The sequence below is a fragment of the Malurus melanocephalus genome, unplaced genomic scaffold, assembly GCF_030028575.1.
Source record: "Malurus melanocephalus ecotype Western Australia unplaced genomic scaffold, MMel_1.1 scaffold_170, whole genome shotgun sequence".
NCBI lineage: Eukaryota > Metazoa > Chordata > Aves > Passeriformes > Maluridae > Malurus > Malurus melanocephalus.
The window spans coordinates 484256-507752 of NW_026623402.1; the positions used below are offsets into that span (position 1 = coordinate 484256).

The following is a 23497-nucleotide window of genomic DNA, read 5'->3' on the forward strand; positions in this document are numbered from 1 at the left end:
TGCTCACACTGAGGGAGGGAGCTGACGTGCTCCTGCACCGCAGAACCCCAGGGGCACACAGGAGAAAACACCTCGTGATTTTAAAGGATCTCAGCAGCCGCTGACAGCTCCCCGTACCTGCAGCAATGCCAAGTCAGCATCTTGAGCCAGTTGCTGCAAATTCTTCACAGCAGAGGTAGTTTTAATTACTCTCACCAGGGCAGGAGAGCAGTCCAACGGGAGCTCATTAAGCAATGACTTCTCATCATTTAAAAGTAATAAGGCATGGTAAGGCCTGCAGAAAAATAGAATACATTTGCACAGTAAACTACAGCCTGTCCTGAAGGCTTTGTTATTCCCACACCACGATACCCAGGGTCAAGCTAATGGTAAAAAAGAACTTCTAATATCATCCTTTTGCTCTAACTGGGTTCAAAATAAGCTTATTTTTTATGTCACAGCATAAGATGGTCCCTATGAAAAGGGGACAGAGGGTTATATGGTAACTGAATATCCCAGTGACAAGGTAAAAAGACTGCACTGTACTGGCACAAAATTGAGAATTAGTCTAAAATACTAAAATACAGAATGGAGAAGAAAGGAAGAGAGTTAGTTACTTTTGCAGGTAGACAAACACAGGAAAATAAGGTATTTCATGGCCTGGGCTCTCTTTCTTCCAAAAGCAGAATTACTTCTGATTAAAATGAACACACAATTCCTGACTGCAAACAGTGCAGGCCTCTCTTGCAGCATCCCCTCAGTACAACCATCTCCTGTGAACACCAAGGCTGTTGGTTCCACAGCACGAATCCAGCAGCACCACAGTGGCAGGAGCAGCTCCAGGGAGTCCTGTCCCAGCCCAGGGCCCCCAGCTCCACAGCCCAGTCACACCACACCCCTGCCTGTGCCAGCTCAGGCGTTTGCAGCAGCACCCTTGGAACTGGAGCAAGGACTGGGCCCACTCTGAGAGGCAAAGCTGGCTCTTACCTGATAGATTTCAGGCTCTTCTCAATCGCTTCTGGGGGTATGAAGTTGGTGGCAACATAGTGGATTTTGTGAGGCAGGCAGAAACTCACTTCYAGCCAGTTGTTGATGTGTAAGCGAACCACCCCTGTGGTGCAGAGACTAAAAAAGGAAGACAATAAATCCATACACCATTTACCCTGTATCACAAATGAAAACAGCAGTCCAGAGTCACCCCTGCACAGGAATCACATCAGGACACGAAAAGACTGAATGGATTCTGTTTGTCCCAGGCTGGCTGAGGACCAGCTGATTCCTAACTGCAAGGGCCTCCTGAACTTGGACWTACAGAGCATCATCCCCTAAGGCATTTTGGGGGAGATCTGAAAATACTTCACCACCAATTTTCTGCTCTCTCTGTTCTAAAATTGCAGCAGTGTCYCAAGTTTAAAACGTTTCTTGAGGAATCTACTGCAGGGCATATTCCCTAGGCCAAAGCTGCAAAGGGCAAAGATGAACTGAGCACACTGTTTTCACCTCCAATTTCCATCCACCTCTCCAAGGAAAAAGAAAAGAGGATGTCTGTATAGGGCAAGGGCTGTTCCAAACAGCACATTTCCACAATAACAGCCTCTTTCAGTTCTGCTTAGGTTGTTTGCTTCCTACTAACCTGTTCCTGCTTGTCACATGAAATCACAAACGTGCTTGTTAAATGGTTTCTTCATTCTAGGAAACCACAGGGACTAAGCTAAGCCCTTAAGCTGATTCCAGACAACAGGACTGGAGTGGAAATGATGGATGTCTCAGGAATGACAATGAAGTCTGACCCTGGTGTTCAGCCTGAAAGCAACAATAAGCTTATTTTACTGAAAAAAAAAAAAAATGGAAAGCCAGGGATCAGAGACACAAACATCATTCAGGTGCTTTTACAGAAGTGTGGAAATGTAGACRAGAGGTGGAATACACCTCGGGAGGGAACTCTATTTACCAAAAATGGGGAATGCACCATGAGGAGCTAAGCCAGCAGCACCTTGCAAACCCTCACAATGGTCCCATCCCACAGGCAGGGAATGCTGGMCTGGGAACAGCTGTGCTGGGAGAAAGCAGCAAGGCCCACTACACCTTGTCATGAGTCAGGAACACATTTAAACTTGCTGATAAATCTCAAAAAACAGCTAATCTTGTCTACACCAGAGAACTGAATTTCTCAGTGCCTTTGAYTTTAAAATTTCTTTCCAAAAGTTTTTTTGTTTAAAATCAAATTCCAAAGTTTGCACTCTGAAATTGCAGCCTAAATTTTAAATTCAAAGTGTGTTGAGACTCACAATATGACTTTTGTGTCAATAACTCTCACGAATTTCCCCCCTACACAAAATAAGATTAAAAAACATGCCAGGAACAGGCCAGGAGCAAATAYACATCTTGGAAAAGTCTTTATGTGGTGATTTAACCATTTATAACCAGCATTCAATTGCAGGCCACAAGCTAAAATGTTTTTTTTTCCAAGTTCATCTGGCTGTGCACCGGGTTTGGAGAGACCTGAAATTTCAGCTTTAAACAAAAACATTGGGTAGCTTTGGCTGCTGGTGTAACTACTCACCAAACCACAACAGAGTGGGGAGGGAGCAAACACAATCCCCTCCTGCCTCGTACATGATCAGACTCATTAGGGAACATCTCAYTGCAGACAATGCTTTTCAAAAGGTTTTGTTCTCAAATCTTGCACTGAACTCTGGAAAATATTGATTTTTCAAGCTGCAAGTGGAGCAGACACTGTGGGTGTTTTCCTCTTTTCACARGGAACTGAGAGGATGAATCCAGTGTCCCTCTGGCCCCACCACCTCTCATCTGCTCAGAGGCTCCCAGCCCCSAAGGAACATGCAAATCACAAACACCTCCCTTTTTCTTCCTTAAATGCTGCAGCTCCAGTAACACTGACAGATAAAACTGCATTTCCTCAAAACACATCAGGGAAAAGGGCTGAAGCTGTGGTTATCCACACCATCTCCCAGGCCAAATCCTGGAGAAACACGGCAATAAAGGAATGAGCCAAGTGAGTTTAGAGACCACCTGAAAGCTCTTGGGGTTGTAAAAACAGGTTACCTAAAAGCAGCAGAGATATATGAAAGCAGGAAACACTTGCAGGGATATTTTMCCTGCAGAGTTTAACATTCAGAAAAAATTCCACTTGGTTCCTTTCATTGTTTGGTCCAAGTGCACCAAGGCAAAAGCTTTAATCACATAATTATACTCTCCACAGCATAATTTTGTCTACAGTGCACTATACAACAAGAGCCTAGAATTAAAGACAACAACAAAACCAGATTTTCAGTTCTGATCTGGATCTTAATTTCATTCTTCTGCATTTGCATCCAACTGTACAATTTCCAGCCTTCATTATAGCTTTATGCACACAATTTTTCTTTCACCTGCCCCTCCTTGGATGGAAAATAATTTAAGTGTCTGTAATTTGACAATGAACAAGCTACACCCTCCAGCAGCAGCACATGCAACTGCCCTTAGCCAGACAGCAGAGTTAAACCCTCAAAGACATTTTATGCTGTATAAACTTAGTTTCAATACTTTTTAAAAAAATCTTTGGTTTGATAATACCTGATGAGCAATCTGAGGGATACATGGGGAAGAMTCAGAATAATGAGATATCAGAGTTTAAAGCCAAGACATGGAGAGGCAAATAGGAAAAAGCTGTTTAATGTCTCTCCATCGTAAGACCCATGAGACTTTTCATGATATAAGAAGGAGCAAAGTTCAGAAGAAATAGAAAGAAACACAGAAAGTAGTTAAGCCATGGACTTCCTTATCAGAGGATGCTGTGGTTGTAAAATATTTGCTCTGGCTCCCAGGATTGTGGGCTAAGTCTGGGAAGTGAGATCAGCTGAAAGCTGTTGAATGTACAGAAACCCCCTCCAGAGCTGCAGGAAGTGGGGGAATATTTTTGGGAATATCAATGCTCTTTTGCTCTTTTCTGGTTTGTCCTGAACTGTGAGCTACTGCCCCAAAATCAGAACCTGAAAGTTTGCCAGTATCTCCCAGAACTGCAACCTTTTTCATAACTACAGGCAAACAAAGCAATTACATTGCACATTTATAAAATCATTATGAATTTTTACATATACACACCTCAGACTGTGTCTATCCTGTTTATATCAGAAATTAACACCACGTTTTCCAGTTTGATGGAGGTGAGCTTATAGCTTTGGAATYTGCTTTTTTTAGAGGTTGTGACTACTCAGAGCTTTGAAATTATTTCACATTTCCTTATAAAGGACACATGGGCTATCTTTTGATAAATAACTGTAGTTGGATTATATTTAACAGTACAGCCATAGAAATCATATCTAATAATTCATTGTCTCATACAATTATTCCCTGAGCTGCTGAGATGGGCTAGATCAACCCCTCAGTTCAAGTCCCAGTAGGCTAAAAATTTATATAGGCTCTTTGTTTATTAAAAAGAAGAAACAAACAATCCAAACCTCCCACAAAACGTCTCCATACTTTCACTTTTATTCCAATGCAAAGTGAAGTTTGCTAGAAGCAGACAGGCAGTTAGTTACTAAGTATCAAGCTCACATATTATCTGTAGTTGTAGACAAAACTTGGTGAATGCTCCTTAAAAAAGACACATATTGTAACACCAGTTACAGTTTGGGCCTAAAAACCATGTTTTTTTATTCCCCACCAATGCTGCAGTTTGGGGACAAGATGAATGAAGACTCTCAATTTTCTGAATTAATCAAAAGAARCATTCTAGTTCTCTCCATTAGATGCAAAAAGGTCCCAGGAAGCAGATGCTGATAGCCTCTAAGCTGTCAGTTTAATACCACTCCATTTCTATAGCACACTAATGTTACACTCAAGATGTCCTGGGTACTGATCCTGCCTTACAAAACTCAGGCATCTCATTCAAAACACAAGGAACATTTAGAATGACAAAAATATTCCTACACTGGTGTTTTGCACAAACCAACTTGCTCAGGGACATGCTGGGTCTTGCCTGAAATACCTCAGCACCACCTACAGGAAACCAAGAGCTCAACAGCACCTCTGGAACCCTGGAAATTGRGCTGGAATTGCAGAAATCTGCAGGCACTTGGAAATGCTGGTTGGAGCAAATCTCAAATGGAGAGCTGAGCTCCATCTGCAATTCAAAGTGCTCTCTCCACKCCACTGGCTGCTCTCCTACAGCCAAGGGCTATGCCAGAAGTCTCTGTAAATTTAAAACAGCACATTGTCACTGCATGCATTTGAAGGTTTACCCTTCCCAGCAATYCCTTCCCCTTTAAAAGCAACAGACCAAATCTTTCCATCTTCCCTCTGAGGTCATTCGCACTCCTCCACACTCTCTAGGTGGCCCAAATCCCTCTTGAAATGTGGTGTCCAAAACTGGATAAAATATTCATTACAGCAGGGGTTTTACAACTGTGAGAATGATTGGTTCCCATCTTACAGACAAGTCTTTTRTTTTATGCATTCTTGTCTATCTGTTTTTTTCTGTAACCCATGTCACTTGTGAGTAACCCTCACTTCACAGAAGACCACACACACTTCACTCCAGAGCTGCTACCACATGGGAATAATTAATTTACCTTGGACTTGAAGAAAAAAAAATGTATTTCTAGAACCCTTCTTCTACCTCACTAAAAATAATTTTAAATCTATGCCTGCCTGGCAAAATGCTGCAGCTCCTCTCAGCTGATCTGACTGCAGGTATAACAAGCATATTTTCTATATTCTCATATGAAGTATTAATGGAAAAACTCTGTAGAACACCTTCTTATCACCCATCCAGACAATGAAACTGTCACCTCCTCTTCAAGTACAACTTTCCAATCAGGCATACAGGCACTTCAGATTTTTACCAACACCTTATTTCTTACATTTGCATTTGACAGTGTCATGCAAAAGTGTCAAAAATCTAAATAGCAACACTTCTCCCCGGTTCACAATGCCTAAATGAGGAAGAAACTGCCTTGTTTAACATCTGGGGGCAGCACCAGAGTGTGTTTCTCCATGGTCTGCCTATTCCTCCTTATCTCTGGGAAGGGTTACATCAGCACAGCCCAYGAGCTCAGACTCTGTGTTGCTTCAGTCACAGCTAAATGCCACAAGATGTCACTGTGTCCCTAAAATGTTTGGAAACACRGTCAGGCTTTACCCAGTCATAAATACATAGCCCTGGAGAAACAGAAAAATATAACCTGACTATTGGAATTACAGGCTGCATAAAAAKTGACTTATTGTAAAGTTTAGTACAGGTTTTGTGCAAGGTTATGGAACAAGGTACCGCATTCCTTCAAAACTGATTAAATGGTTCAGGGTCCCAGTGCCTTACCTTAGAGAGGTCTGATCCCCTTTGCACAAGAGAAGCCACAACCCAGGGAGGATAAAGGGTTTGTCTGATATCACACAAYGTGCCCTGAGGAGTTCCAGCCTGATTCTCCAAATCCCTGACAAACACCCCAACAAAGGGGCACAGCATCTTCTCCCCACCCACAGGTTCTGAGCCCTTCTTTGTCCAGGCCTTTCTCCAAGCCCAGCTGGAGGAGCCTGTGGGTCCAAGRAGGCAGCACTGACAGGCACAGGCTCCTGCCCAAACTCAGCACCAACCCCATACTGCTTTGAAACCTATGCCAGAACTTCTAATCCAGTCAAGAAACTGCATGTTACACGTTGCACTCTGCTGGAAATCTCAGCATCTCATCCAAATTTGCTGTCCAGACATGCACAAATGGAGCCAGGGCAGTGCCTGACTTGCCATCAGTGCTAATGCAGCATTTTGCTCTTAGCTGCATCTTAGAGCACTTCTGCACAGCTGTGATATCCATGTTATGACACTCSTCAGTTCTGCAGTTCACTTGTCATTATGTGCCTCCGTGCTAAGGAAGAAAATAATAATTCTGAAAGCTGTGACAGACATCACCAACTTGGAAGAACCACAAGATATCAAAGACAGACCAAGGTAGTGATTAGGAGAGCAGTTCTGCAAACATTTCACCTGRCTGCCAGGCTTCACATCGCTCTGCCTGGTTTAAAACCCAAACCCCAATGATTAACAGCATGAGGAGGTGGATAATATCCTAAGGAACACAGCCAGGAGGTTTCAGTGAGAAACAGCACACTGTGAGCTAGGACTAAAATCCAACTTACCTGTCGTACGTCTCTTTGAGATCTCTGGCCAGTTTGCACTTGGGTAGGATGTGATGAAAAGGTGAYTGGGGCCCTTCTGTGGCTATGGAAAGTTTCAAAACAARAAAGCAAACAACTGATTTCAAATCAAAGAGATTCCTCTTCCCCCCCCACTGGGTATCAACTTGTATCTTAGGGACAGAATTTGTATCTTTTTAATCTACAATTATCTTTCAAAGCTTTTACAGTAACTCAAGTTRCATGTTAAAATAATAACAGTGAATTGTTGCCAACTTCTGCTAAACCTCAACTCAGTCAAGCACATGTAACCGAATTTGACAAATGATGATTTGAAATGCTTTGTTTTTCTACATGTTAGCTTTAATTTTTAATGCTTGCAGCAAGATGATGCATCACTGTCAGACAGAGTTCACCTTAAATATTACATATTATTATAGCACATTTTCCAAGTACAGTCAGGAAAAATGCTCTGTAACTATTTGTTAATCACAGCATGTAAGAGTAAAGCCACCACATAAGAAGTCTGGTGACTCAGCAGACAGCATTAAAGCATGGAAAACCTGCTCTGGGTTGGGTGAAGCAAGCCAGATATGAGCTCCTCCACAACAGGCTGTCAAGGAGAGGCAAACATGATGGCTCAGTGCACAGTCTCCAGGGATTGTGCTGAATTTAACCAGCAAGGAAAGCAAAGAAACTACTTCACCTCTAAGGCTCACATCTCTGCATAGGGACAGTGAACATGGCCAAGGCGAAAAGCATTCAAAAGCTGTCAGAATGCCAAAGAGCAGCRAAACTTGTTCATACTACAAAAGAAGGTACAACCAGCACTTCAGTGCCAAAGTGCTCCTGGASAGCCCCCCTGCTGTTCAAAGCACTCACTCTCTGACATGGCAGACACCTCGTCCTGGATGGCCAGGATGAGCTTGGCCTCCCTGGTGAGGTACTGGCAGCGGCGCTCCTCGTGCTGCAGGACGATGGCGATCCTCCGGGACAGGTTGTGCAGGCAGTTGATCACGGACGGATCCGCGTTGGCCTGCGGGGACACAGGGAACAARCAGCCACTGAGCCACAGGCACCATGGAACTACAGTGATGATGGGTATGCAGTCTAAYGATTTCCCATTGATACCAAAAATCAGTCTCTCAGCTGGCAAAAACTCATAATTTTCTCTACCAGCAACCAAGCAGAAGCTCAGAGATGTCCAAATGTATACTCACAGATTTCTAGGCTTGTCTATGTGCAGTAAAGGGACACCACACCTGGAGTGTGACCCTCTTACCTGGTTTATTTTTCCAGCTGTTAATGGGCTTTTTACTATCAGAGAGCAAAAAACTCAACTTCACACAGTGAGACAAGAAAGTGTCAAGCTATTTGAAAAGGCAGAATTATCCCAATGTTCAGGTTAAACTCCCTGGGAGCACAAGGGCTGCAGTGCCTCTAACATGCCCCACTCACTCCATGTTGCCACACTGGTGTTTGTTCTACCGACTCACAGACAGTAATCTGGTAACAATTACCAGCTCATGACCAACAATTTCATCCCAAATCAGAATTAATTTGGATTTGCACTCCCAAAAAATTCACCAATATGGCTTTTTACTAACACAACATTTATGAAAGTCCAAGAAARAAAGTGCTGGAAAAATCTATCATGTCAGTACAGATGACAAGGCGGGGGAGGGGGGCTCAGTGGCTCCAGCATGAGTCAGCAGCTGATTCATGTTTGTTAAGACATTTAAAGGAATTTAAAGTTCTGGCAAGTGACCACTTGGCACAGAAACCAGCAAACGGTGACTCATGAGTTTTTTGACTCCACTGTTCCTGCTGAGTCACGCCAGGTTGGTCACCCTGAAGCTCAAACACAGCAGGATCAGTGCTGATTATGACACTTGGGCTTTTGCCTGCTCTGTCTGCCCACTGCAGATGGATGCTCATCTTTATCTCTGAGGGCCTCCACCCACCCCCTGCACTGCACTACTCCATCTTAGGAAAAAATTTCCAGTTGCCTCTTGCCCAGCACTTTCCAGAAGCCTGACTGCTCCCTGTGAACTCAGAGTGTCTCATTTGGCAAAGGGATTTGGTGCTGCATCACACTCACAATTACATCAGTATCATCACATGGCTGAAGGGCAAAAAAAGCAAGTTTTCCTAGAAGCACTAGAAATTAGATTCCAGAAAAATGTGRGCTAGTCTTCACTGCACTTCAGCAAACTCTTGTGAATGAAAGAGCATTGGTTTCAACACTTCTGCTGCCACATGACTCACTGTGCATCARTGTGTGTGTTTGCAGGTGCATCTACACACATTTTCCTGAACGCAAAGCACATGGCTTTAAATTCACCAAAACAGTATCTCTTAATATGTGAAATATAAAATCAACTCCTCTATTGCAATTTCAGCACTTCCTAACCTAGGAATGTCCCAAAGCACAGTGGCACTGGATCCCCAGCAGAACTCAGTGAATGGTTTCCTGCTTGATTCACACTGGAGTAATTGCTTTGTGTGAAAACTTGCTCCTCAACTGAGAACAAGCCATCCAGACTGGAGCCATATCCTTGTCAACACTGGAAAGCCAGTGGTAAGAAAAGTACTAATGCTAAAAGCAAAACAAAAACCAGGTCTTTTCCCAGGCAAGGAGCTGGAGGTTTTTAAACCATGACATTAGAGTCAGTYGAGCAAAAATCAACCACTTCTAAAAAGAAAACTCTTCCAGCTCCCTCTTTTTATTTTAAACGATCTGTGGACTGTGAAAAGAAAGCCAGAGCTCAGAAATCTAATAATGCTTGAACATAATGAAATTTCTAGGGCTTTATATCACCTAATTAGCCAAGCCAGGAGCCCTTAACAGCAACAACTCATCAGTAGAGGAAGCCTGAAAAAAATTCCAAGCAGAAACTATGTATTTGTTCCAGATTTTTGCTGAGCATTGAAACCTCTTTATTCTTCACTTGTACCTTCTTCTCATTTAGCTGCTCAGCTGCTCCCTGGCACTCTCCCTTTGCAGTGACCTCACTGCTGAGAGGAGGCAGCTTTCAAACACTGTCCATTAATCATAAAACAAGCCTGGAGTGTGAGCTGACTGCATTCCCTCATGTATCCAAAGCACATGCCACTGTTGGATGGAACAGGGACAGTCCTTACCCTTAGTGCAAACACCACGTTGAACAGAATCATGGTGGGCATCTCTCTCTTTGGTGAGGGGTCAGTTTTGGATACCTGAAAAATATTTTTTTAAAAAATGTCATTGGTTAGTGTCARTTGGAGTTGGCAATTWAAAAAAAAACAACAGAAAAAGAAAAGTGTTAGTTAAACAGCAAGCCGAGAAAAGAGAGCAGACAAATCAAATTATATCATCGAATATGACTTGCAAAAATAAAACTGTTATTTTTTTTAATTGAAGTGTCACAATTACTGTACAATACTGCCTTACAATTTGTACAATACTGCCTTAGCTGGGCAGCTGTGAAGACTTAAACCAAAGCCTTTTGGTCATGAGCATGGAAGTGCGTGTCAGTTAAGACAGCACTCTTCCTTAGGGTCTCTGTTATTACATTTAGAATCATTAGGGACCCTAGGTTTAAATTCCATAGCAAAACTTTCAGATACACTGTCAACTAAACAGAATTCCAGAGCTCTCATCTCAGGCTACACCTATTCCTTCCTTTCCTAAAATCCCCATTCAAATTGCATCCTGTAACAAGCTGCTGTTTTTACCAGGAAAAATATGCTCCAAAATAGCAGTGCTAAAATAAAAGGTTTGATTTTTCCCTTCCTGCAGGATTTCAAACACATTCYCCAGCCTCTCTAGTCTCTCTGCAGCACACAGTTCCATCCCTAAGGCAGATTCAGACTTTCCAGTGAGGAGAAACAGCTGGAGCTGAGACAAGCAAGTGGAATTTGCACAGCCAGACCAACAAGTCCAAAGGAAGCACGTGTCACCACAAGATGGAGCACAAAATACAGAGGACATTCCCACCTCCCCTGCAGCTCCCTGCTCCACACCCACCCAATCCCAAGAGCAAACAGCTGGAGCCTGCCAGGCCAAACAAGAGTTGGTCTCTACCCAAAGTAWGTGCAGCACCTGAGCCAGGGCAAACAAAGCAGCATCTGCCCTTCCCAACAGGTTCCAAGCACCAGCAATGAACTGCTTGGTAGTGAACTCCAAAATCTGACTGCTTTCACTCTGGAGTCGCAAAAATTAGAAAAACTAAAAGGTGATACATATTTCTGGGKTTTTTTTTTTTTCTAAAGTGAAAAYTACATTCTATCAAAAAGGCAGTGATGGGAGAGTRGTAAAGGCAGTTCACTGTGTTTATCTGCTGTGGAGTTACAGATTCCAGGACATCTTGTGAATTTCCAGGTATAAAGAGTGATCCTATTCCTTCCTTAAAATCAAAGAAACAACCACCACTAACGTCATTTGGGATGCAGGCTAGACTTTGTACCACCTTCTGTCCAGAAAAAAAGAAGAGAAGACTAAGCTGGGAAAGAAAATGCTGAAGGAATTTGAAGAATTCAGCACACTGCTACATAAAAGGCAATCTGGCACACAGGATTAAATATTTGTGCTCTTGTAACTCCTGAATYTCATCTGAGTAAGAATTTGCTGAGCTGTCCTGTGGATTAATTTACTGCAGTATGAACTCTGAGGAAACCCAAAGCAGAGGCTGCTGGGTTACTCCAGTCCCTGCCTGTGCTCCATGGAAAAGCAGCTCCATCTGGCTTCCTCCTAACTGCAGGAGGGTCCCAGATACAGACTGACATGAACCAGCAGAGATGGCTGCCACATCTAGAAGATTCTGGTCTCTAGAAAGTTCTGGGGTGCCTCCTGGGGTGATAAGACACACCCAAAAAGAAGATCGTTCAAGAAGTATATTAAAAAAAAAGTGCTTACAGCTCTTTATAACTCTGTTTATTTACCCAGATGCAATTTTATTYAGACAGATTGAAATGAAGTGACATTTCATGCAATTAGGATTGAACTCAGTGGAAAGAGTGCATAATAATATGTGGTGAAAAAATGCAAATACAAGTTTTCAACCTTTTTTATAGCACATTTAGGAAGTTGGGCCTTTCTMCTCCCACTCCTGGCTGGGGTCCAAATACAGACCTTGGGCCTGGTTCATCACTTGCCTTGTCTGGGGCTACTGATGGACTTGAACAGCTTGGGCACACTTGAATTCTGTCTTCCAAGACAATTTAACCTTTCAGGACTGAGTTTTGGGGATCCTCCATGACATTTCCTGTAGACTCACAACTGAGTTTCCAAAGTAGCATCTTTTGCTGCTTTAGGCCAGCTACTTGCTGGGATTAAAGCAGTCTGGTCCTCTAAATATCAAGCAGCAGTTACCAACAATCTGTTTCCACTTCTAATTTTAGCTAGAAAGCTAGATAGAATTGGCAGGCAGACTTTTTTCCCCCTGAGAAAAGGAATGACTTAGCAAATTTGATGAAAAATGAGACCAAAGCAGTTCAGTGGCAGGGATCAGAGTTGGACTCAGAAGTTTCCAAAAGCCTACCTTCATTCCAGTTGATCTGGAAGCAGGAATAGGACATGGAATATTTGGCACACAGAAGTATCTGAATTCTCTCCTAGATTTRAACAGGGCCTTTTACACAGCCCAGGTAGCAAATTGCTCTCATTCTAAGCACCTAAAACCTAGGCCATGGAGGAAGCTCTCAATGCAAACAACAGCCTGACTTTGTCCACAAGAAAATTTTAKATCTCTTTCAACATCCTGTATATTCCATTTGGGCCTTGGGGATAATCTCCAGCCTCAGGAAGAGTTAAGAGCCAAACAAGGCTGASACAGCTTTTAGCATTTGTGAAGGTTTTGGGTGGTGTATTTTTTCAAACTGCCACACTAATTAGAGGTGCTAAAAGCTAACTCGCAGTAACTAAAATAGTGAGRAACAGCTTTTTGAGTTGGAGTAAAACCAGTTCTCTATACCCACGCTGCTTCTCTACAGTAACCAGAAGAATTTCTGTGATCACTGACACAGTTCCCTCAGTTTGTCACTCACTGCATTTACCTGGAAGTATGTAAAGACACCTTGGAGCATCAGAAAGTAAAAACAGGATCAAAAGCCAACGTGTAYGTTCTGAATTCCAGGTTTCCTCACTAAAGCCAGGCAGTTTGTCAAGAAGGAAGGTCCCCAGAGGGGATCTCACACCATACCTGCCCRAGGGCATGCTGCAGCAACGTGGGATGGCCAACAAAGCGAACATTATCAATCTTCAGTTCAAACTTTTTGCCACACATATCTGACTTGGTAGCCAAAATTGTTGCCAGGATGACATCTGAAAACCTTGAAGAGCAGAAACAGAAGTTACTACAATTTTCAAAAGGCACATCCCCAAAATTTGGAGGAATATATATATATTCCTCCAAATACAGATATATTTAACTCGGAAGTTTTTAAGGCTTTGTAAATTGTGACTAAATTGYTGTACCTGGAGCACCACCAATTATGGAAAATTAAGGACCCCTAAATTACATGTCTCAGATCATCACAATTATAAAACAGGAAGCATTCACGACAAAGACTGCAGGGTCATGCTCATTTAATTACATGCTCAGCAAAATACATTGAAAAGATTAGATGCAGTTTGCTTAAATATAAAAACAGCTGGAGTTAGCCATTGCCTGGATTTAGCTGCAGGTTAATGAACTTACTAAGCAACTACATACTGACACAGCCTGTCACTCAAGCACAACAGAGATCTTTAAGCCACCCAGTATGGCAGAGGGGAAGGCAAGAAAGAGCTGAYTCAATTAGAAGAAACACAGCCAATGCTTGTCCTTCCTTTCCCAAAGCTCATCAGTGACATTCCMAGTTCCTCACTTAACAGATCTCAAGCTGTGGTCAGCACACCAGTGGCACCTCCCAAGAGCTGCCTGGCCTCACCTGGGCTTTCTCAYTTGATACAACTCATTCATGACAGGGCAGGCCCTTCCCAATGCCAACCATGGTGTAACTGAATTGCTCTGCATTCTGGTGGGAAGGCAGCAGCTCTGAGACAGCAGGGCAAGTATCTACAAGGGGTCTGCCCAGTAAAACACAGCTACTGCYGCAAAACCAGCTAAAAATCCAGTGTGACAAGGAATTCCACAACTGCTCACACCAATGGCCTCACAACACTCTCCCAACACTTGTTTTCCTCAGGGTGTCTCCTGGGACAGGGAAGCTCAAACCCCCAAGGAAGAGGACCACAGCTGCTGGAATAAACTTGTTGTTCTAGAATAGGAGCAGTGCAAGACTTGTTATTAACAAATCCTTTTCTCATCTGATTTCCCAGAGGCTCCTATTTAACCAAATTAATTCCAAAACAAATTTCTGATGAGAGTCTTTTTTAAGAATGAAAATGTTTATTTCATTTTCTGTATTTACACCCAGGGATGTGTCCCCCTGCCAGACCATCCCCCCCTCAACAGGCAGGTATCCCAGATAACCCAGTATCACTCAGAGAGGAGGGCAGGCATGGGTGTGTGCTGTGCTCACCTTATCTCTTGGCCACAAATGAGCCTTCCGTGCCCAGAGAAGAAATTAATGTACCTTAGTCCTGCTTCCCTCTGAGTTGTGGAGTACTACAGAAATTAAGACAAATGCACACAGGGACACAGGGAATTTCTTTTATTAGGCTTACAAGTACTGGAGACAAAGGACCAYGCAGGTCCAAACTGCCAAAGCCCCTGGTGTTTGTACAAACAGTTCATCTTGACTCCTGCCCACTGCTTGTGTTTGGTTTATGGAAGGAGCAGCTGTGAACAAATTTCCAAATCCCTGACTGCTCTGCTCCAAACTCCAAGCTAAAGGCAAGCAGAGCCCTGCCTGAGAGTCCYGGGGCCACTCAGACCATGCTCCTCAGCCACTGGGCTGCACAACTTGGGAAGTTTGGGAGAAAAGGGCAAAGCGACCTCAAAGAGGATCAAAYGATCCATAGTCCCTGGAGATGACATTCAAAACAGGGAAAAAAGTCACCACGACAGCAGTGAGCTTCTCCTCCTCTTTTCACCCTGTTCAGTTGCTCGTTGATAGGCTCATCTTGGAGCCAGGAAGATGGAAATAGCAATGGATCCAAAAGCAGCATATGTTTTGGGAGGCGAAGGGAGAAGGAGGGCAAACTAGAAAATGTCAGTTTCCTGATAAAAAATTAGTTACCCTTCCCTCCTCCAGTCTWGGCAAAGGATACCTGGGAGCTGATAAACTGATCATTACGATGACTTTCACAAGGAATTACACCAGCAGATCTTTTAACAGATAAATGTGGTGCCAAAGGTAGGAATTGAGCAGTTTCTCAGGAGAGCTCACGACACCRACAGCCCTGTCTGCCCCGCCTTATATGTGGCTCTTTGGAGAGGAGGAGATTAAAAGGATGATTTTGGGAAGTCCTCAATATCTTCTGCCTAGCAGGKACTTCTCTGTCTGGGAGAGAACTGGAACTGCAGCCAGATGACATGCTCAGGGACAGATAACCCTGACACAGGGTTATAATTTTGACAATTCTTAGGCCTCAGGACAACAGGGAAATCAAGGGACAGCAGATGCATTATTCCCATTACTTCATCACCTCATCTTATAAAATAACACTTTTACTTTCAATAATTTAATACACATTTTCCAGWCTCTGGGGTATATTAAGATGACCTAAAACCATTTTTTTGTCAGAGCCCAAGAGTTTGTTAGAAGCACATTGGGTTTCACAGTTGGGCAGTAAAGTCCCTTCTCCTTTAATGAATTAGTGTGAGCATTGTGAATTCCAGAGGGAAGCAAATCTCTTCTGTACTAAGGAATTCAGCAGGCAGGAAGTAAATACAATAAACAAAAGCTTTGATTTGCCCAAAATATCTTACCACTACTATCCCAAACATAACATAGCAACAGCACACTGAAAAGAAGGAGGGGGAACCCAAACACAAATTCATTTTTTCCCCAAAAATGGAGTGTAACTTTTTATATGCCACAGGAATTCAAAGCATGGTTTTTATAAAGACTTTTTCTTTGAAGTAGTTTAGAACAGAATCTGAGTATCTGGGTGGGGCTTATGTTAAGCAGGGACTAGAGATGCATTTTTTTTTTTGACTTCTGGGGTCCTGAGTTAAGCACTTTCCCCTCCACAAGTTTAATCATCCCATTTAGCTGASTGGGGTACCAAGAACAAGTAACCAGCACAGCTGCTCAAACCTGGGTCCTCCAAAGAGCTCTCCATCATKACCCTGGGATTAAATAGTTCACTCACTGATCTGTACTTTTAAGCCATTTCTCCTCAGAAAGCAATTTGGTTTAGTGCTCCTTGTTGGAATAACTACAACGCCAAGGCTATATTTGTTGCATTCCCAGAGACTCCCAGCTTTTCCCAATTCATAGAAGGGAGAGTGCCACACCCATTCTGGGTTCCCTATAGGAAGCACAGAAATGTTAGTAGAACCTTTGTAATTATCCTGGCACAAACCTTTAGCAAYACATTTCCTACAGACACTGTGATTTAGCATATAATTATTTCATCATTCAGTGTAAAACAGAAACCAGAAACAAAAGCACAATTAAAAGGATGGTGAGAAAAGAAAGCCATTCTAGACAAAGGTGATTGTTTAGAACGTTTGGTCTTACCCTGAAACCAATTGCTCATCAGTTAGAGGACATTGGTCTCTGAAATGGGAACATGGCCATAAACACAAAACAAAACACAACAAARGAAAATAAACGAGGCAAGTACACAAAATACAAAAGAAAAAAAAAAGAGATAATATTAAAAACCAGGATGAACTATTAAGGGTTAAACTCCTGTAAAGGAAATATAACTGTTGAGAAGAGTCAAAAGTTAATGGAAGGTGGATTCCAGGGATATATTGCAGGCTTAGATTGACAACATGGAGAAAACAGGCTGAGGTAATTTAGTCTTAGGGCTAACAGCAGCTGCTGCCATGTGTTTTSCCACAGTACACAGCATTTATGGAGCCATGGCACTTTAAAATTCATGCTTACCTTAAGAGAAACAGARGGCATTGCAGTCTGATTTAGAGCAGATCCTAAACCTCAGTTTCTTTCCTAGACTRTTACTATCATTTTCACCACAGAACCTACCATACCACCCCAAATGACCCACATTCTTCCCAGTTGGTGCTTCCATGCCCCCAAAACCCGGGAAAAGAAGATGCCCAGTGTTTATTGTTGCAGAATTCTGCAAAGGGCTTGGTACACAGAGCCACCACTGCTCCTGCAGGGATCCACATAGCAGGTACAAGGCTGGCCAGACTCACAGCACACATGTGAATTCCTTCTCTGCCCCTCTGCGTGCCGCAGACAACAAGCACAGCTTAGGAAGTGAAGGCTAAAAAAGGTTTCGAGGCAAAGAACCCAAAATCCTTCTTTACAGCAGGTGCACAGAGCAGGGCTCTGTCAGCCCTGTACTCATTTTTATATCAGAAACACACTGTTTCCATTTTAACAGTCAACTGCCACTTCCCCACCAACTAACAAGATTAAAAAGGACTTGTTTCTAAAACAATTTCACAAATGTACTGAAAAATGAATCTGATAAATATATTGTTCATAGAAAGGGGAGACAAACTGAAAAACTCCAACTAATACAAAAAAAAACCCCTCCAATTAATACAAAACACAGCCGATTTCTGCCAGTCACGTTGAAAAGAGAACCTAGAGAACATAAATGACAAAMTAAACTAAGAGGGTGACATTACAGGAAGGGTGTTTCAAGGAATGAGGGGATGAATGGAAAAGCAAAGGCTTACAGAAAGGAAGCCTTTCAGAATAAACACAAGGAAGAACATTGGAGTCCAGTGAAAGAGGAACAGAGGAGACAGAAATGTTATCACAGGAGAACTACTGTTTGTTAGAAAGGGACATTCAAATCCTTGTTTGTCAGTAACTCCAGGCTTTTTATTACAGAAGCATGTGGCCAATTAATGACATCAGTGCTGCCAAATTTGCTAAACCTCCTTCAGTTAGTCAGTTATGCTACTAAAAATGCAAAGTCTGCTGCARCATATGTTACTATATGCACCTCTTCATTAGAATATTTGCTTGCTGACTATCACACCTTCAGAAAAACTAAAAAAAAMCAAAAACATTTCAAAGCAATTTAACAAAACATTATCTTACGGCTTCAAAGGAGTAACTGCCTCATGTTTTTTTCAGGGGACAGAAAAAAAGACTGGCAGGCATCTCCAYAAACATTGGGAGGGGGTGTATTCCTGGTAAAACACTCAGAAACTGAAGGGTGTTTTTGRAAAGTGCAAATGATGAAAGGCTGAGAAAATGCCAACAAAGAGACACACTTGACAAGCAATTTGTTTTGACAGTGACAGTCTTCTGAATACCTTTTTGTTGCATGGCCACCATCAACACACCTCACTGCTGCTGCTCARCTTGCTTTTAGCAGGAAGTAAAATATGTATTCTGAAGACCCAAACACAGCTCCACTGAGTAGAAATTAATACAAACAAACATATACCAGTAACCTRGAGAGAGCATTATCATAAATAGGCTACCATTGTCTATAAAAAAACCAAAAAGCATAACAATGACCAGGAAATTGAGACCAGAGGCTAGAAGAAATCCAATTATCTATACAAATATGATATATGGAAATGAGTTAAGGCACCTAAACTGATCTAATTTTGTCCTTTCTGAGACCATGAAGAAATACATACACTCCAACTGYTCTAGGAAAGGTCAGCTCCAAAGTAACTGACCTGGGTTTCAGTAGCTCAGGCAAAAAGCAACAGTAACCCTTAMCTAGGAGACAATTGGTGCTAGTTTGTTAATAAATTAATGACATACATCCAGTATAAAAAAGGATAAATCCAACCCTCCTAAGAACTATTGCAGCAACAAGATAAATCTGAAATAACTTTTGTACWGAGCGTGCAGTGGGAAAAACCCAACCCTACAACATTATCAAACTTGCCATACACCACCAACTCAACCTACCAGTCTGCCCACGCCACAGCCTCAATTTGTGCCACCAAAAACACTCACAGATGCTACTGACATGCAGGGATTTAAAGGAACCTTTTCCCAACTTTTCCTTGAAGAGGTCTTCCAAAAATAATACAAAACCACTTCATAAATTATTTTTATTGTTGACAACTCCAAATGGAAAATCATCACCACCAGAAAACAGTGGACTTCATGTTGGTGAAATCTCTGTGCACTAGGTGTCTCAGAAAGGGAACTGCTGCCCCACTGCACTGCAGGAGAAGGATCTGACAGGGATGGAGCTGCCACTCCAGAGGGAATRGCTCTCACAAAACCAGTTGCTCCACTCCTGGCCTCTCCAGCCTGATCTTCAATGGAAACACACAAACACATTCCAAACTGCAGCAACAATTCATAACATTGGTGAGGAAAAAGATCAATGATGATATTGGTTTTACATAAAGTTAAACTGCTTTCCTTTCCCAGCTTATAAATCAGGTGCATCTCCCTCCCTCCAAGGGATCTGCACTTTTCTGCCTCCACTCTCCCCTTAGAACCTTTTCTACTCCAAGGCATCAACTTCTGTTACTTTTGAAACTGTCTGACAGCAATTGAAGTTTGAGCAATCTGTTGCCCAGTTTCAAAGATACCTTTTTGTTTTCTGCTGAAAGAAGCATCTGTGTACTTAAATGTGCATTTTTTTTCCATCTGTATTAGTGAAAAATACTAACTTGGCCAACAAGGTCTAATAAAAATTAACAGTACTAGGTATATAAGAAGCATCARCATGTTCTACTAGCAAGTACCACTGAAGAGGATACATTTAGCTGCTACATCAGTTGTGTGGGATGCAGAGGACTTAAGAGTGATGATTACACTGCTGTTGGGRAAAAGCTTTCCATAAACAAGCTGGAAACAAACACAATTTTGAAAGGGACTTTTGAATTTCAGAAAGCATTTCATGTAAAAAGCCCCAGCAGTGTGCCRGATTCCAATATCAAGCATACAGAAGAAGCAACACTTTCAGGGCAACAGAACTGCTGCTCCTCTTCTATTTCCCTTTCATGGCTGATACAGACTGATCTGATCAAATTCTTTTCAACACCAGAAGTTTAGTAACAAATACCTGACCRGGAGATTAGGTATGAACTTTCAAGTCCAGCATTCTGGACACCACTACAATGAAATAATCTAAATATTTTTTTTTAGGTTATATGTCGATCTGCTTAAATCAATCTACTTAAAATCTCTTTTCAGAAATTTCAAGCAGTTTTCTCATCTGACCATCATTTGAAATCACGAAAGATTTCCCTGCATCATTGCAGCAACCAGTTAGTGTATCACACTAATTCAGCAACACAGGCAACATCCAACAAACACAGCCACACATTAAGTCCTTTGTCCAACCTGCCAGAATGGCAGAGGCAACAAAAATCAGTGTCAGACAGAAGATGGTCTCATTCCAACACCATCTCAATCTATCTAGGGAAATACTGGAGCCYGAGGTTTGAACAGCAACCAGCAAAATCCCTGGGAAAACCAGCAGATGTGTGAACTGAGCCCTCCTGCCATCCACAGCCCAGTCTGAAACCCCAATCACCAGCTCCCAAACATATAAATGGTTTGCTCCACTGGAGCTGTGCCTGTCCATACTGCACTCACTGCACACAACCAAAGGCTGCATTTGAAGGCTTCAAAGGCATCAGAAGAGGCAGGAGATACAAATGACCTCAAGCAAAATGTGTTTTTCTAAGATCCCAGTTCTGGAAAACCAAACTAACTGATGATTTACGGTCATGTGGACAATTTTAGTTTCAGCTAAACCATTCTCTGTCATAAAATTAAAAACAAGCTTACATTTCTTTTTGAGGCAAAAGTGATGACGACTTATTTGGTAGTCTTATATAAGAGAAAAGCAGCAATTACCCCCTTTTATTAATATTGGAGACTAAAATACGTATCACGAAAATTATCTGCAACTGAACTATGGGCCAACAGACAAAAAAACTTTTTTACTCCCAGACTTCTCTCATATCGAGTAATGATAAATTTAGAACTATGCAGCAGATTTCAGATGCGCTACAAAAACTAATTAGAAGGTCCACACACACATACTGAACACCACACTGCCTGTTTTCAGTGTGTTTGTTATCCACTGATTTCCTGTACTTAAAAAAACTCTCTTCAAGTCTCAGTTTCCTTTTGAGCCACTGTGTCACTCCACTGACACAAGAGCAGCTCTATCTGGAGAAACAAATTAGTTATTCATTAGTGCACAGCAATTTCATATGACCATTATATGAGCTAGGGAAGAAGTTGAGGCAACTGAATAATATATCCAGTTAGAGGTAGGCAGGTAAAGGAAAGTGGGATTTTGCCAAAAGATTGATACTCCTAGTTTTGAAAGGGTAATATTGCCTTTCTAATRAGCACAGAATACCTGACCAATACCTCAGCCAGAAAACAACAGATTCAACAGCATTCCCTCATAGACAGTCCTCATTATTAAGCACTAAGTTGTTCATAACTTGATAATAAAACATTTTTTGCCAGGTTGTCTTCCATACAGTCCACAAGAATGTGCCTAGGAACTAGGAGACAAGAGAGCAGGAGGCTGTCTGTCCTCTGTTTCAACCTTTTAGGTCAGGAGAAATGTTTTCCCTCCTACCTGGAGTCCCCATCTTGATCTTCYGTGGTGTCACCAGAGCCATTCACAGCATATCGACTCCTTGGTTTGTCTGAAGCAAAGAATGAAGATAAATTTACCCAAGAACTATCTCCTTAATGTGTGTTTGTATTTCTAGTCTCACTCAAAAGAATATAAAAAAAATAGAAGAGGTTTTATTCTTCAGGGAATGAAGAGGAGAAAGTGAAACATTCACAGAAACTGACACAGGTAACAGGTTACAGTTCAAGAGTGAAAAGTAAAATTCTGACCAATGCATTCTCCTCATTATTGCTCTGGTTTTGGGACAATTACAATGCTTCTGCAGTCACAGAAAGGGAAATCCTTTACCAACAGAAAGCAGAAGGGGGTTGGCAGGGAAGCAGTCAGAAAAAAAAAAAAAAAAAAAAAAAAAAAAAAGAAAAAACACCCCAACTTTTCTGGTTTTACCTAGAAGAATTAAAAGGAATTTAGAGATGATTCTCTTTTCATAAATTGACTCACAACCTAAGCAGGGGAGTCAAAACTCTCTGGGCACACAGCAGTTAGCACACAATCCCAATCACACAGCCTCCTCACACCCTTAGGCCCTGCACTGATAATGGTCCCAGCCCAGCCCCAGGCACTGTCCTGGATCAGGACCCACAGAGCAAGAGGCACAACCAGCGCAGGCACCTGACAGTCCTGTTTGCCAGGAGAAATTAAACMTCCCCCAGCCCACTTTTCAACACCACAGACTAAAGTTTCATCATTTCTACCTATTRTTGGTTAAAGCTTATAGCATCTTCTGAATCCCTTCTTCCAAACCAGTGCYTTCCWTCTCATYCTGCCTGCTCCTTCCTCTGCAGCTCCCAAACCCTGTGGGATTCACCTGCCCCAGGAACAGCCATAAGGCACCAGRGGGACAGTGACACCTGGCACTAATGTGGCTCAGCTGATGTGGGATGTGAGGGGGTCCCAGGATTACCTGGGGGGCTGAGGGCACCTGCAGGGGAGGGGCTGAGAGGTGCAGAGTGCCAGGGGGAGTTGTGAGGGGCAGTTGTGTGATGGGCGCCAGGTCCTCATGGACAGTGTGAGGGGTGCCAGGTACCTACAGAGTGTGAGAGGTATAAGGGGTGCCAGATACCCACAGAGAATGTGAGGAGCGTGTGTGAGAGGATGACTGGTGCCCACAGAGAGTGTGAGGGGTGTGTGGGGGATGACAGGTACCCACAAAGACTCTGAGGGGTGTGTGGGGGATGACAGGTACCCACAGAGAGTGTGAGGGGTTTGTGGGGCAGGATGACAGGTGCCCACAGAGACTGAGGGGTGTGTGGGGGATGACAGGTGCCCACAGAGAGCGTGAGGGGTGTGTGGGGGATGACAGGTGCCCACAGAGAGTGTGAGGGGTGTGTGGGGATGACAGGTGCCCACAGAGAGTGTGAGGGGTATGTGGGGGATGACAGGTACCCACAGAGAGTGTGAGGGGTATGTGGGGGATGACAGGTACCCACAGAGAGTGTGAGGGGTATGTGGGGGATGACAAGTACCCACAGAGAGTGTGAGGGGTGTGTGGGGGATGACAGGTGCCCACAGAGAGTGTGAGGGGTGCCAGGCCCCCACGGACAGCGTGAAGGATGTGGAGAGGAGGGTCCCGGACCCCCACGGCGGGTGTGAGGGGTGCGTGTGGGGCACCAGCCGCCCAAGGGGAGGATGCCAGGCCCCGGCAGAGGCTCCGGCGGGGCAGCGCAGCAGCCGCAGCCCGCGGCATCAGCACTTACTGTCCTGCGCGGCGAG

At 43.0% G+C, this 23497-nt stretch overlaps 1 protein-coding gene across 2 annotated transcripts in view; it reads right to left on the reverse strand.

Annotated features, from left to right (window-relative positions):
* NPRL3 (NPR3 like, GATOR1 complex subunit) overlaps positions 1-23489 on the reverse strand; it is a 41405-nt gene extending 17916 nt beyond the window's left edge. The window contains exons 1-9 of one of the 2 annotated variants that reach the window (XM_057372361.1): positions 23482-23489; positions 21725-21794; positions 16726-16764; positions 13293-13422; positions 10255-10329; positions 7993-8146; positions 7114-7195; positions 967-1104; positions 118-274 (exon numbers count right to left, since the gene is read on the reverse strand). In XM_057372361.1, coding sequence (XP_057228344.1) covers positions 118-274; positions 967-1104; positions 7114-7195; positions 7993-8146; positions 10255-10329; positions 13293-13376 — 690 coding nt within the window. In that variant the 5' untranslated portion in view covers positions 13377-13422; positions 16726-16764; positions 21725-21794; positions 23482-23489. The remainder of the gene's footprint in view (positions 1-117; positions 275-966; positions 1105-7113; positions 7196-7992; positions 8147-10254; positions 10330-13292; positions 13423-16725; positions 16765-21724; positions 21795-23481) is intronic. The other variant, XM_057372363.1, reaches the window with a different exon arrangement.
* Positions 23490-23497: the final 8 nt, after the last annotated feature.